Source organism: Camelina sativa, chromosome 6, assembly GCF_000633955.1.
Source record: "Camelina sativa cultivar DH55 chromosome 6, Cs, whole genome shotgun sequence".
In the NCBI taxonomy this organism is placed as follows: Eukaryota; Viridiplantae; Streptophyta; class Magnoliopsida; order Brassicales; family Brassicaceae; genus Camelina; species Camelina sativa.
The window spans coordinates 12297191-12311617 of record NC_025690.1 but is presented as its reverse complement, the minus strand read 5'-3'; the positions used below and the strand labels follow the sequence as shown (position 1 = coordinate 12311617).

Sequence of the window (14427 nt, the reverse complement as noted above, 5' to 3'; positions counted from 1 at the left end):
ATACTAAGATTCTTAAAAATATATGATACCAATATACAATTAGCATATACTACTCAAAACTATAGAACTCAAATTAATCAGATATAGTATAGAAAAATGCAACTCATATAGTACCATGATATAAAAAGACATCACAAGCTTAACAACATGATTTTTTAAGCATATAATAGTAAACATAAAATTTTCCTTTTTTATAATAGTTTTAAATACGTTTTTTTTTGCTTAAAGATGAAGACTAATAAGAAACTAAATTTACAATGGAGAAACTTCTATGCATCGTCCAGTAAGAAGAAGGTTTATCCTGCTTTGCCACATGAATGTCCAAAAGGAAAAAAAAATGAAATTCTAAAATATAAGAAAAGAACAAAACCTAACATGCCCAACATATTAAATCATGATGTAGTTCATTTTTCTCATGACGTAGTAATGTTAACACAACCAACAAACACGACAACCCTGAAGTAAAAATAAAACATGGTTCAAGGCTCTACCCATAGGCTAAGCAAGTGAAGTTAAAGATTAGGGCATCCATTTTTTGGGGCATATTTTAGGCCAAAAGTTTAGGTTTTTTTATGTAGGGAAATTTTAAAATTAAAATTATAAGTTCAGTTATTAACTCTAATAAAAAAATTTCCATATTCGAAAAGTTTTAAAAGAATAATGAGTTATTTGGTAATATAATATTTATTTCCATATAAATATTTAAATGAACATGAAAACATTGAAAAGAGAAAGAAAAGTGTGTGCAAGCAATAAACAAACTACAATATGAAAATAATGAAAATAATTTTTTATATTACTATATTTTATAATTTTGTTTACAATAATAAAAACAGATTTTTTATAAATATTGGCTTATGACATCCAAAATTGCCGGACCGGCTCATGGAGAGTAGGAAAGACATACATAAACACTCTAATGAATAAATAAATTTGTCAAACATTCTCACATAATTTTTTTCTATGTAGTATTAATGTGAACAACAAACCATGATAACTTGCAAAAATAATTTTAAAATGATTCAAGAATACCTATTGAAATTTGGAAAGATATATAAAAATAATATTTTTTTTATAGGAACCTAATGACTGAAATTAAATAATAATAACTGAAAATTTGTTTTAAAAGAGAGTAATTAGGGATTGAATTCTAATTCCATGGAAAACAGAATGAATTCTACTTTTTGGGAAAAAAATTGGTAAGATCTAATGGGAAATAAATGAGTAAGCAATTATCAAATTACTTACGGAAAACATCCCACTATTAGATTATATAGCATTAAAGGCCATAAAGTTTGCAGAAATAAAAATCCAAAAATTTATGAATTTATAAGAGAATTTAACGAACACATTAACATCCCACAGTCTAACATAATCTAGAATTCTTTCTTGTCCATGAATCATTTATAAGATTTAAACTCAGAAATAAATTTTATATATAATTTAGAATCCGTTTTTGCTCTTAATCATACATAAGGGAGGTCAAAAAAAAATCATACATAAGATTGAAACCCATATTTATAATTTCAGAATAAACTATAATCAGTTTTTTTTCCTATGATGAAAGTGGCTTTAGATCAGAAGGGTTCTTATTGAAAAGGGGAAAAAGAAAATGTTAAAAGTATTTTGTTTGTTTTATGGGCTTCTAATTACGTAGGTCCAAAATACAAATAAATTTAATTAGTTAGGTCCAAACAACAAAAGAAGAGAAGTGTTAGATAGATAACATGCCAAGTGTCATCTCCTTAACAAAAGCTGACAAAAACCTTCTCATATTAAATAAGACTAGAAGAATACCCGCGCTATGCGCGGACTTATGATTTACCGTTTTCTAAACAATTTTGCTATCAATTTGGTTTTTTAATGTAGAGTTTATCTATTTTTTAATTGTGTAAATCTTGAAAAATATAATTTTGACTTTGATTTTTTTAATACTTCAAATAGGTTTTTCATTTTGCAATTAATTATTAGATACATGCATGAACATCTTTGTTTTGAGAGCTTAAACATTTTACAATTCTTGTCTAAAACTTCTTAAAAAAATATTCCAAATGAAAGTTTGATCTAAGGATGCATATTTTGTAATAAAGAGTTTTTTAGCTTCTTAGTTATATACTATGAAATATTAACATTTTAATTTTTCAAGATTGCAGCTTGGTTAGCTCTTTAATAGATATAATTAAGATAGACATATTCCTTTCATGTTATCTCTTCAATTTCTTGAATATAACTCTAGAATTTCATGTTATCTCTTCAATTTCATAAGTTCTATGAGGCGACAAAAAAAAAACTCTAGATTTTTTTTTTATATAAGAATTTCATTTAATTTTCTTTTTGACAACTTCTAAATATTAGAATATGAAAACCCCTTCCTCTTTGTCTCTGTATTTTGCTAAACCAACATTCTACAATTTTATTCAACTATCTTCCATTTGATAGTGAACAAAATTCCAATCTTCTTCAAAAAAATATTTAGGGACAAACTTTCATGAATTTCTCTACATAATTATTAACAAATATCTCTATCACTGCTGCAACTCTTCAAACTATTGACAAATTGTAACTCCTAAACCATATATATCCATAGATTCATGGTTTACGCCAAGTGGAAGAAGTGGCTTTTTGATTCAATCTTGATACCCTTTTTGTCTTTTGGTGATGCATCTACCTTCTTGGGATATGTTATAAGCCTCTCTAAATCTTTTATGTAAATATTGAAACTGTTTTTGTGATATAAAAAAGAATAAAATACATAAATAGGTCTCTTTGCTTTTTATGAGAATAGACAGGTGGCACTCTCTCCACTGCTGATGTGTCACTCAGATGGAGAGAGTTGACCATCTTTTATAATATTGATTACTTGAATTTTATATGAGTGACTACCAATATATATATCACAATCACTTTTTAATACCTATGTGAGATTATAAATGTCTCTTGGCACATATCAATTATATTGGAGATACAAATATAATTGGAATACGAATTAGTGACCTGTTAAGATACATACATAAATAAAATTATAATAAAACTAAAAGAAAATTGAGATGGAAGATGATTTGAGTTCGAATTCGGATTACCTAAGTTCTCATAATTCAAAATTTTAGTACTCAAATTTGTCTAAATTATTCAAAAATACTAAACCTATCTAAAAACTTAGAGTATTTTTTCTCCAAATTCACTTAAAAATATAAAAAATATCCAAAAATCTGAATATTTCGGATGCTTACATTATTAAAATTATAAAAATTACTAATATATTACTACTATATAATAATATTGTGGGTATATTTGGATATCTATTCCGATTCCACTTTATCATATTCCCATTTTCCCTGCGATTTAGGAATCACGATTGATTGCATTTGTTATTTGCTTCTATATAAACGAGAAAAGCCAAAAAGAAAAGGCAGAGAAATCTGCCGGAAGAAACTGGTGTTGTGTGTTTTATCTTTGCTTTGAGTGGGATCCTTATCACATTGCAGGTCGACATTGATTGTAAACAATTCATGTTACTACTAGATTCTTTATAAACATTGTAGTGTAGTTGATGCTTGCGCTTCAAGAAGACATATGTTGGATGATCAGTTGTTCAAAAGTAGCTCTAAATTCAAATAAGAATAGGATAATCAGTTGTACAAAATTTGGGTAAAAATAGATAGATAAAATAAATAAAAAGCAAACCTAATTCAAATACGAATTATTTATTTTAATTTTCTTATTTTCATAGTTGATGATAAATATATATAGATGAGTATACTTATCACTTATGTGTAAATTAGCCGATCAAGATTCTTAAATATTTTTGGTATGGAGACAGAGAAGAAGAAGAAGAAGAAGAAGAAGAAGAAGAAGAAGAAGAAGAAGAAGAAGAAGAAGAAGAAGAAGAAGAAGAGTTTCTTCTTAACAGAGGATCTATGGGCAACGATACTAGCGAGATTACCGATAAAAATCATCACCACTTCCAAACTAGTTTGCAAGCAATGGAACTCACTCGTTGAGTCTCCTTTATTTCCGCAAACTTTTCATGTCTCTCCATCAAAACTCGCATTCTTCATGGTCACTCATGTGCAGAGTCCTACCGGAACCGGATGATGAAGTCGTGGCTCACTACGGATGCGAGACTTGGGGTCTTCAACGATCTCTTGGATCTTATATCACTTCTTTCTTAAACCACAGATTCAATACTCAATACCCTATTATTACACTCGTCGAGGCTTACACCCATGTTGGCTTGATTTTGATCACTTCTGGTGTAAAACACACTTACTATGTGGCTAATCCGATTTCGAGACAATGTGTCAAAATCCCTCATCCTCCTCCTACACCTACACGTGGTCTTTTCTTCACCTCTGGACTTGTCACACAAATTGAGAACGACGTTTTTTTAGGTTACAAAGTGGTCTTGATGGATACAAGTAACGTGTATGTCCTGAGTTTACTGATATATTCATCCGAGACAGGATTGTGGAGTTTCAAAACACTCCAATCTTCTCTCCCTTTGTCTTCTCTGAATGGTTTCAACCCCATTAGCTTGAACGGAAGCCTTCACTGGATCGGCTCCAACAGCGACTATGGAGAGGTTCTTGAATCCCATGATTTCTACGCTACTGGTAAGGAATCTGATCGATGTCAAGCTACACCTTTCCCTGACGTTGGAACCAAAACAAAATTAAGAAGAGTTTGCACAACATCTCAAGGATTTATCATGTACATGAACTTGGTCTCCCAAGACAAAGATGATGGACATGTAAAGCATAAGTTACGTGTATGGAGGCTAAATAGCCGGGAATGGCTATTAGTATCTGAAATATCTCCAGCTTGTTGTGAGACCGGTTTCGATTACATTCCGCTGACAATAAACCCTTTTGATGCTAATACAATGTACATGATGTGCAAGATGCATCAATGTTTGGCGTCTACTAACTTCCATGAAGACAAGTTTGGGCGTCACAATAGCTTGGAATGTTGCAATGACTATCAAACTCTGAGTTTTGCCGGCGACTGTAACCTGATGGAAGGCCTTTACCACTCATACTTTTGCATGTTTGTTCTCCCGCGTTGGCTGCACAAGATCCCTTCCTCGCCTTCTTGAGCAAGGTGAGAGTAGTTTCATGGCTTTTCTGGTTATTGTTATCCTCTTATGCAAGAGAGCGAGTTGGAGAATCGTGTTTGATTTATTTTTGAGTATTTAAGATAGAATATTGTTGTGGCCTTCTTTAATAATTGGTAGTTTTAATTGACTGGTGATTGTCAACTATTAAGTACGAGAACAGAACACAACACCTGCCAACATTTAGAAAAGTATAATAACCGATTAACCGCCACCACCCAAGAAGACCATGAGAAGAAAATAAAAAGATCTGTCAAAATGGAGGCAACCATCGTGACCCTTGAATCCATGATTGTCAAGCTGAATGTGCATAGCCACCCACACTAGTAACGAAATCAACATTGTGCGTGAGCGTGATTACAAAAAAACAGTCAAATATAAATTCAAACAACGGATTGTTGTCGACAACAGTTTCCAAAACTCCCTCATCATTCCTTGACTCTTATGAAGAGTAAAACCGAGTTCCACCTTCATTTCTTACCCTGTAACAAGTTAGAAATCAGTATATAAGTGGCCTGTTGAATACTATCGGCTCCATGTGATCAGTTAATTATTATAAATGAGAAAGAAAATTATATTGTCCAGTTGTTATGAAGATAGGTTCTGCTATCCTACTTTCTGAAGCAATAGCATCTAAGATATATTTTGAATTTGGTTTGGTGTTGTAACAATTAAAAGACAATGAGTATTCAGTACCTTAAGGCGAGAAGAACGCCGAGTGGCAGACGTGGATACTGGAGACAGGAGTGGTGAATCGCTAGCTCTTTTCTGTCGCCGATTCACTTGAACCTTAGATCTCCTGTTCTCTGGAGTTGAAATGTTTGTATCAGTGGAAAATGATATAGCTGGAGCTGAAGCAGATATGACAGAGGTTTCCTGTTGCAGATGTTCTGAATGTGTTGGCACCTCTAAGAAATCCAATTAACACACAAGTCTTGGTCATATTCAACTTTATATATATATCGAAAACAATATTTCAGACTTTTGAGATTGAGGTTATAAAAAAAGGATATGCGTGAGACTATTTACCAGATAAAGTGGACTTCTGAAACGTCTCCCTCATCAGACGAACAAATCTGAAAAAGTCATTGGTTTTATTCAATTCTTGAACCATCCCTTTGATTTCATCCAATTGCAGGTCGCAATCCAATACTGATATAAGACAATGGTGGCAACAGTTTCATGTTACAAGATTCTTTATAAACAAAAAAATTGTAGTTGATGCTATCTTCAAAGAGAAATATATACTCACTATACTCACGTGTGTAGATTTCATTTCCATAGTGAACTGTGAATGAAAATTCGCGTGTCGGCCTTTTTGCATCAATGTTGGTGAATGTGAATTTAACTCCTGCAAGAAAAGTTGAAACAACAAGATCTTTTAGGGTCAAAGTTNATTTTACAATTGAATAATTGAATTATTAGATACATGCATAGACAACTTTCTTTTGAGAGTTTAAACATTTTAGAATTCTTGTCTAAAACTTCTAAATAAATATTTCAAATGAAAGCTTCGTCTAAGGATGCATATTTTGTAACAAATAATTTTTTAGCTTCTCAGTTATATACTATGAAATACTAACATTTTAATTTATCAAGATTGCAGCTTGATTAACTCTTTAATATATAATTTAGATAGACATCTTCCTTTCATGCTAGCTCTTCAATTTCTTGAATATAACTCTAGAAAAAAAAAATTTATAAGAATTTCATTTAATTTTCTTTTTGACAACTTCTAAATATTAGAATATGAAAACCCCTTCCTCTTTGTCTCTGTATTTTGCTAAACCAACATTCTACAATTTTATTCAACTATCTTCCATTTGATAGTGAACAAAATTCCAATCTTCTTCAAAAAAATATTTAGGGACAAACTTTCATGAATTTCTCTACATAATTATTAACAAATATCTCTATCACTGCTGCAACTCTTCAAACTATTGACAAATTGTAACTCCTAAACCATATATATCCATAGATTCATGGTTTACGCCAAGTGGAAGAAGTGGCTTTTTGATTCAATCTTGATACCCTTTTTGTCTTTTGGTGATGCATCTACCTTCTTGGGATATGTTATAAGCCTCTCTAAATCTTTTATGTAAATATTGAAACTGTTTTTGTGATATAAAAAAGAATAAAATACATAAATAGGTCTCTTTGCTTTTTATGAGAATAGACAGGTGGCACTCTCTCCACTGCTGATGTGTCACTCAGATGGAGAGAGTTGACCATCTTTTATAATATTGATTACTTGAATTTTATATGAGTGACTACCAATATATATATCACAATCACTTTTTAATACCTATGTGAGATTATAAATGTCTCTTGGCACATATCAATTATATTGGAGATACAAATATAATTGGAATACGAATTAGTGACCTGTTAAGATACATACATAAATAAAATTATAATAAAACTAAAAGAAAATTGAGATGGAAGATGATTTGAGTTCGAATTCGGATTACCTAAGTTCTCATAATTCAAAATTTTAGTACTCAAATTTGTCTAAATTATTCAAAAATACTAAACCTATCTAAAAACTTAGAGTATTTTTTCTCCAAATTCACTTAAAAATATAAAAAATATCCAAAAATCTGAATATTTCGGATGCTTACATTATTAAAATTATAAAAATTACTAATATATTACTACTATATAATAATATTGTGGGTATATTTGGATATCTATTCCGATTCCACTTTATCATATTCCCATTTTCCCTGCGATTTAGGAATCACGATTGATTGCATTTGTTATTTGCTTCTATATAAACGAGAAAAGCCAAAAAGAAAAGGCAGAGAAATCTGCCGGAAGAAACTGGTGTTGTGTGTTTTATCTTTGCTTTGAGTGGGATCCTTATCACATTGCAGGTCGACATTGATTGTAAACAATTCATGTTACTACTAGATTCTTTATAAACATTGTAGTGTAGTTGATGCTTGCGCTTCAAGAAGACATATGTTGGATGATCAGTTGTTCAAAAGTAGCTCTAAATTCAAATAAGAATAGGATAATCAGTTGTACAAAATTTGGGTAAAAATAGATAGATAAAATAAATAAAAAGCAAACCTAATTCAAATACGAATTATTTATTTTAATTTTCTTATTTTCATAGTTGATGATAAATATATATAGATGAGTATACTTATCACTTATGTGTAAATTAGCCGATCAAGATTCTTAAATATTTTTGGTATGGAGACAGAGAAGAAGAAGAAGAAGAAGAAGAAGAAGAAGAAGAAGAAGAAGAAGAAGAAGAAGAAGAAGAAGAAGAAGAAGAGTTTCTTCTTAACAGAGGATCTATGGGCAACGATACTAGCGAGATTACCGATAAAAATCATCACCACTTCCAAACTAGTTTGCAAGCAATGGAACTCACTCGTTGAGTCTCCTTTATTTCCGCAAACTTTTCATGTCTCTCCATCAAAACTCGCATTCTTCATGGTCACTCATGTGCAGAGTCCTACCGGAACCGGATGATGAAGTCGTGGCTCACTACGGATGCGAGACTTGGGGTCTTCAACGATCTCTTGGATCTTATATCACTTCTTTCTTAAACCACAGATTCAATACTCAATACCCTATTATTACACTCGTCGAGGCTTACACCCATGTTGGCTTGATTTTGATCACTTCTGGTGTAAAACACACTTACTATGTGGCTAATCCGATTTCGAGACAATGTGTCAAAATCCCTCATCCTCCTCCTACACCTACACGTGGTCTTTTCTTCACCTCTGGACTTGTCACACAAATTGAGAACGACGTTTTTTTAGGTTACAAAGTGGTCTTGATGGATACAAGTAACGTGTATGTCCTGAGTTTACTGATATATTCATCCGAGACAGGATTGTGGAGTTTCAAAACACTCCAATCTTCTCTCCCTTTGTCTTCTCTGAATGGTTTCAACCCCATTAGCTTGAACGGAAGCCTTCACTGGATCGGCTCCAACAGCGACTATGGAGAGGTTCTTGAATCCCATGATTTCTACGCTACTGGTAAGGAATCTGATCGATGTCAAGCTACACCTTTCCCTGACGTTGGAACCAAAACAAAATTAAGAAGAGTTTGCACAACATCTCAAGGATTTATCATGTACATGAACTTGGTCTCCCAAGACAAAGATGATGGACATGTAAAGCATAAGTTACGTGTATGGAGGCTAAATAGCCGGGAATGGCTATTAGTATCTGAAATATCTCCAGCTTGTTGTGAGACCGGTTTCGATTACATTCCGCTGACAATAAACCCTTTTGATGCTAATACAATGTACATGATGTGCAAGATGCATCAATGTTTGGCGTCTACTAACTTCCATGAAGACAAGTTTGGGCGTCACAATAGCTTGGAATGTTGCAATGACTATCAAACTCTGAGTTTTGCCGGCGACTGTAACCTGATGGAAGGCCTTTACCACTCATACTTTTGCATGTTTGTTCTCCCGCGTTGGCTGCACAAGATCCCTTCCTCGCCTTCTTGAGCAAGGTGAGAGTAGTTTCATGGCTTTTCTGGTTATTGTTATCCTCTTATGCAAGAGAGCGAGTTGGAGAATCGTGTTTGATTTATTTTTGAGTATTTAAGATAGAATATTGTTGTGGCCTTCTTTAATAATTGGTAGTTTTAATTGACTGGTGATTGTCAACTATTAAGTACGAGAACAGAACACAACACCTGCCAACATTTAGAAAAGTATAATAACCGATTAACCGCCACCACCCAAGAAGACCATGAGAAGAAAATAAAAAGATCTGTCAAAATGGAGGCAACCATCGTGACCCTTGAATCCATGATTGTCAAGCTGAATGTGCATAGCCACCCACACTAGTAACGAAATCAACATTGTGCGTGAGCGTGATTACAAAAAAACAGTCAAATATAAATTCAAACAACGGATTGTTGTCGACAACAGTTTCCAAAACTCCCTCATCATTCCTTGACTCTTATGAAGAGTAAAACCGAGTTCCACCTTCATTTCTTACCCTGTAACAAGTTAGAAATCAGTATATAAGTGGCCTGTTGAATACTATCGGCTCCATGTGATCAGTTAATTATTATAAATGAGAAAGAAAATTATATTGTCCAGTTGTTATGAAGATAGGTTCTGCTATCCTACTTTCTGAAGCAATAGCATCTAAGATATATTTTGAATTTGGTTTGGTGTTGTAACAATTAAAAGACAATGAGTATTCAGTACCTTAAGGCGAGAAGAACGCCGAGTGGCAGACGTGGATACTGGAGACAGGAGTGGTGAATCGCTAGCTCTTTTCTGTCGCCGATTCACTTGAACCTTAGATCTCCTGTTCTCTGGAGTTGAAATGTTTGTATCAGTGGAAAATGATATAGCTGGAGCTGAAGCAGATATGACAGAGGTTTCCTGTTGCAGATGTTCTGAATGTGTTGGCACCTCTAAGAAATCCAATTAACACACAAGTCTTGGTCATATTCAACTTTATATATATATCGAAAACAATATTTCAGACTTTTGAGATTGAGGTTATAAAAAAAGGATATGCGTGAGACTATTTACCAGATAAAGTGGACTTCTGAAACGTCTCCCTCATCAGACGAACAAATCTGAAAAAGTCATTGGTTTTATTCAATTCTTGAACCATCCCTTTGATTTCATCCAATTGCAGGTCGCAATCCAATACTGATATAAGACAATGGTGGCAACAGTTTCATGTTACAAGATTCTTTATAAACAAAAAAATTGTAGTTGATGCTATCTTCAAAGAGAAATATATACTCACTATACTCACGTGTGTAGATTTCATTTCCATAGTGAACTGTGAATGAAAATTCGCGTGTCGGCCTTTTTGCATCAATGTTGGTGAATGTGAATTTAACTCCTGCAAGAAAAGTTGAAACAACAAGATCTTTTAGGGTCAAAGTTCAGAACTAAAGAAGTAGGACTGATACAAACTCAATTTTCTCTTATTACCATGTCCAGCTTCAACATGAAAACCGAGAGCCTGATTGTACCAAGAGATGGCTCCACTAATATCTGTTTTGTCTTCAGAATTATCCTTAGACGTTGACAAAGCTTTATCGGAAAAAAAAAAAAAAACAAATAGAAATATGTTAGCCTGGTCTTCAGTGAATCCATGTAACCTCTTAAAGTAAAAAATTGAAACAAAGTCCCAAAAGCATGTAGCTGAATCATGAAACTTGTATGTACAATGAAGTTGAGAAATGATATATAAAATCAGTCAAAGCTAACAAAACCTTGCATCTTTTGGGAGATCATTCTCGCACACTCTTCCTTCTTTGACTTCTGTAACTGCAAAGTTCTTCTAAGCACTTCAATCCTAGACTGACTTGCAGAAATGGAATCCCTTATCCCCATTTGCCGTGCCTCTTTACGGGTCTTCACTATACATCATCGAAACATCCCAAAAGCGGTAAGATATCCAAACTCAGCAAAACATGATACTCACAAGCAAGGAAGATAACACCAAGGAGAGAAGAGAATCTAATGATTTAAACATCTTATTTAAGAAACTGGAAGAACAAGTTCAAAGTTTAAAGCTTTTGAGGTAATGGGATGTGAAGGTGGGTGATGATACCTGCCAACACTTTAACGTGCTCATCCTCTGCTTGTCTCAGATCCGCTTTCATACTCGCTAGTTCCGCTATAAAAATCAAATAAAAATTCCACAAAAGCGCTCAATTTCACCAGTCCGATTCAAATTAGAAAACCCTAATTTCACAGAGACAGAACCTAAAACCCAAACATGTTTAAAATTTACGAGTTGGGTCATACGAAATTGATTGGGTACTATACGAATCTCGAAATTTTTACCTTGGCTTTGTGCAGTGGCTTGAGCTCGCTCCAGTAATGAGTCCATCGATCTCTGGAAAGGAGAAGCGATGAAGGAATCGATTTTATTACGCTGTTCATCTAAATCTTTCTCACACATGAGTCCCAGAGACGCCATAGTCTTCCTCATAGTTGTATCTCCACCAGCGATGCCGCTAATCTGCTCTATCACAGAGAGAGAGAGAGAGAGAGAGAGAGAGAGAGAGAGAGAGAGAGAGAGAGAGACTCAATCGAAGATTTTAGCCCGCCATTAGAATTTGTTTTTGAGTTTCGAAATGCTTCAAAAACGCTAGCCACGGAGATTGTAAATGAGAACCTCAAAACGTCATCGTTTTAGATTTGCTAAAATCCAAACTTATTGGGCTCATAGGTATTATCCTCAAAAGGCCCATTAGTGTATGTTTTTTGAATAAATCAAAGTTTATAGAGTAGTTTCTTCTCAATGCAATGTTATCATCACATCTGTAAATGTCGTAAATACCTTGACGGTTTACAATTACAATATCACAATAGCAAATAATATTATTTTACGTTAAAAGTGAGAAGTTTTTTTTTATCGACACTCATCATGGCCTCATGTCATGGGTAGTACTACCGTCGTTACGCTATTGTGTTAATGTCAAAGACCCTTTTATGTGCATTAACTACGTACCTTTCGTTTATGCAGTGCATTGTTTGTCTCTACTTTTTCATACTATATATGCTTTTGCGACATAGGTTGTTACCATTCAAGATCTAAAAAGCTCGATCGTAAATATTTTACTAGCATTCATGAATCTAAAGTAAGTGACTTTTCATTAATCTTAATTATTGGTGGATTTTTTTCTTGCACAACATTAAATACTAATACATTAGAATATTTGCTGATCTACCCTCCAATGTTTCTCATTCCTTCTTCACCGGCCTGCAATGGCGCCGTAAATATAAATCATTATTCAACACAAATTAAAAGATATGCATGATATATATATACGTAATATATATAAGAGGTTATGAGTTGTATATATTACAAATGAGGTGGAGAGCCACACTTCTCGTGGAGACATTTACGGAGACAAGGAGATTCAGGGACAGTTATGCGGCCACCACATTGGTCGATGCACATTTGCTTGCATGTCCATCTTAATCTTACTGCTTATCCTTCTCTTATGGTTATGGAGGCCATCACCATCACGATCACTATCATCATCATACTCCTTTTCGTCATCTCCATCTTTTTAAGTTTTTTTCTTTTGATTTCAGATAGAAGATTATGTACGTTTTCTTCTTCTTTTTGTTAGTCATAGTTGTGTGTGTAATATATATATATATACGAATGGCCAAAAAGTTAATTCTATAAAATTCAAAGTTTGACTAAACGCGAAAAGTACATGCATGAGATTGTGCTAGAAAAGAAAGAAATCTAGTTGGACAATTGAACTTAAATACTGTATACTACAATTACAAACGAAATGGAGAAACAAACAAGTATATAATATACTTTAGTACCTTTAGCAAATTTAAGGTAACGTTCGATGATTAAGTGGATTTTGTGAAATGAAATGTTGTGGAAACGCAGTGTGTGTGTATATATCAATGGTGAAATACGAGAAGATCAGAGTGCACTAGCTAGATTTTAATGGGCCTCGGCAACTCAAGATTTGAGAAAACAAGACCGCGTTTAATCTACTTAACAGTCAAACCGATCCTGGATTTGGGTTACACTTCAACTATTCAAATGATATTGTGTGATTTAATTTTTGTTTTTTCAAATGTGTGATTTAGATTTTTATAAAATTATGTAGTAAAAATGAATTATGATAATTTTTTTAATGATGGTGGTTAGTTGGTTACTTTTTGTACGTGAGAGTTAGTTGGTCTAATTAAATATCTTAAATATGTAGTTAAAATGGATTCCCGAAACTATATAAATAGTGCGCTTGTATTTTTGTTTATTTTTTGAAGAGATCACAAATGAATACATTAAGGTGAAAGCAAAAATCTACCTTGTTAATTATATGTAAATGATTAAAAGCATAGCAATTAAATAAATTTCAACAATGTCTTTAGATCATGTGACATTTTGATTTGATATATATATATATATATATATATATATATAATTTTTTTTTAAAAAACTCAAACAATAAATCGGTGGAACCAAACTGAACTGAATCGTTGTACTGTATATTAAATCAGTAACCAAGAACTCATCTAAACATCAAAGTGCTTATATATCTTTAATATCTATATATGTTTTTGGTCTAAAGATCTAAAATAATCTATTCTCTGATTCCGTGATTCTGTGGAGACTTCATCCTGCTTATATAGGAAACAAAAAGTAAAAAGACCATGTCAATTTGATTATTAAATAATTATATCCAAATAAGCAAATCTATATGAAAACAAAAATAATAGTAGGAGTATATTACTTAGAACGATAAACATTGGTAGGAAGAGAAGGAGGACCGCAGTTAAAAAAGATGCATTGGCGAACGCAATTCTTATC

General features: G+C 32.9%; 4 protein-coding genes and 1 pseudogene across 5 annotated transcripts; 2 read left to right on the top strand and 3 right to left on the bottom strand.

The window, feature by feature from the left end:
* LOC104698955 (F-box protein At3g28330-like) lies at positions 4067 to 5095 on the top strand. Its single transcript, XM_010414324.1, has one exon. The coding sequence runs from the start codon at positions 4067 to 4069 to the stop codon at positions 5093 to 5095; it is 1029 nt and encodes a 342-aa protein (XP_010412626.1).
* On the bottom strand, positions 5365 to 6459 carry LOC104791036. Its single transcript, XM_010516835.1, has 4 exons — positions 6375 to 6459; positions 6143 to 6265; positions 5810 to 6021; positions 5365 to 5595 (listed from the first exon to the last, which is right to left on the bottom strand). The coding sequence occupies exons 2-4, from the start codon at positions 6225 to 6227 to the stop codon at positions 5584 to 5586; spliced, it is 309 nt and encodes a 102-aa protein (XP_010515137.1). The 5' UTR covers positions 6228 to 6265; positions 6375 to 6459; the 3' UTR covers positions 5365 to 5583.
* Positions 8571 to 9599, top strand: LOC104698954 (F-box protein At3g28330-like). Its single transcript, XM_010414323.1, has one exon. The coding sequence runs from the start codon at positions 8571 to 8573 to the stop codon at positions 9597 to 9599; it is 1029 nt and encodes a 342-aa protein (XP_010412625.1).
* LOC104791034 (kinetochore protein spc25-like) lies at positions 9869 to 12199 on the bottom strand. Of its 2 annotated transcripts, none has more exons than XM_010516833.2 (8): positions 11922 to 12199; positions 11686 to 11751; positions 11345 to 11491; positions 11061 to 11162; positions 10870 to 10968; positions 10647 to 10769; positions 10314 to 10525; positions 9869 to 10099 (listed from the first exon to the last, which is right to left on the bottom strand). In XM_010516833.2, exons 1-8 carry the CDS (start codon positions 12067 to 12069, stop codon positions 10088 to 10090), a joined length of 909 nt encoding a protein of 302 aa, XP_010515135.1. In that variant the 5' UTR covers positions 12070 to 12199; the 3' UTR covers positions 9869 to 10087. The 2 variants fall into 2 exon arrangements, with proteins under 2 accessions (XP_010515135.1, XP_010515136.1); XM_010516834.2 differs by having other exon boundaries at positions 10879 to 10968.
* Positions 12806 to 13152, bottom strand: LOC109133487 (annotated as a pseudogene).

What these genes read in the sequence shown, in the direction of transcription:
- LOC104698955 (XM_010414324.1), top strand. Translation starts at nt 4,067, where the DNA reads ATGTGCAGAGTCCTACCGGAACCGGATGATGAAGTCGTGGCTCACTAC.
- LOC104791036 (XM_010516835.1), bottom strand. Translation starts at nt 6,227, where the DNA reads ATGGTTCAAGAATTGAATAAAACCAATGACTTTTTCAGATTTGTTCGT. An exon ending in TCAGAAGTCCACTTTATCTG is followed by an intron (nt 6,022 to 6,142) that starts GTAAATAGTCTC and finishes TGGATTTCTTAG; the next exon opens with AGGTGCCAACACATTCAGAA.
- LOC104698954 (XM_010414323.1), top strand. Translation starts at nt 8,571, where the DNA reads ATGTGCAGAGTCCTACCGGAACCGGATGATGAAGTCGTGGCTCACTAC.
- LOC104791034 (XM_010516833.2), bottom strand. Translation starts at nt 12,069, where the DNA reads ATGAGGAAGACTATGGCGTCTCTGGGACTCATGTGTGAGAAAGATTTA. An exon ending in GCACGTTAAAGTGTTGGCAG is followed by an intron (nt 11,492 to 11,685) that starts GTATCATCACCC and finishes GATGATGTATAG; the next exon opens with TGAAGACCCGTAAAGAGGCA. An exon ending in TCAGAAGTCCACTTTATCTG is followed by an intron (nt 10,526 to 10,646) that starts GTAAATAGTCTC and finishes TGGATTTCTTAG; the next exon opens with AGGTGCCAACACATTCAGAA.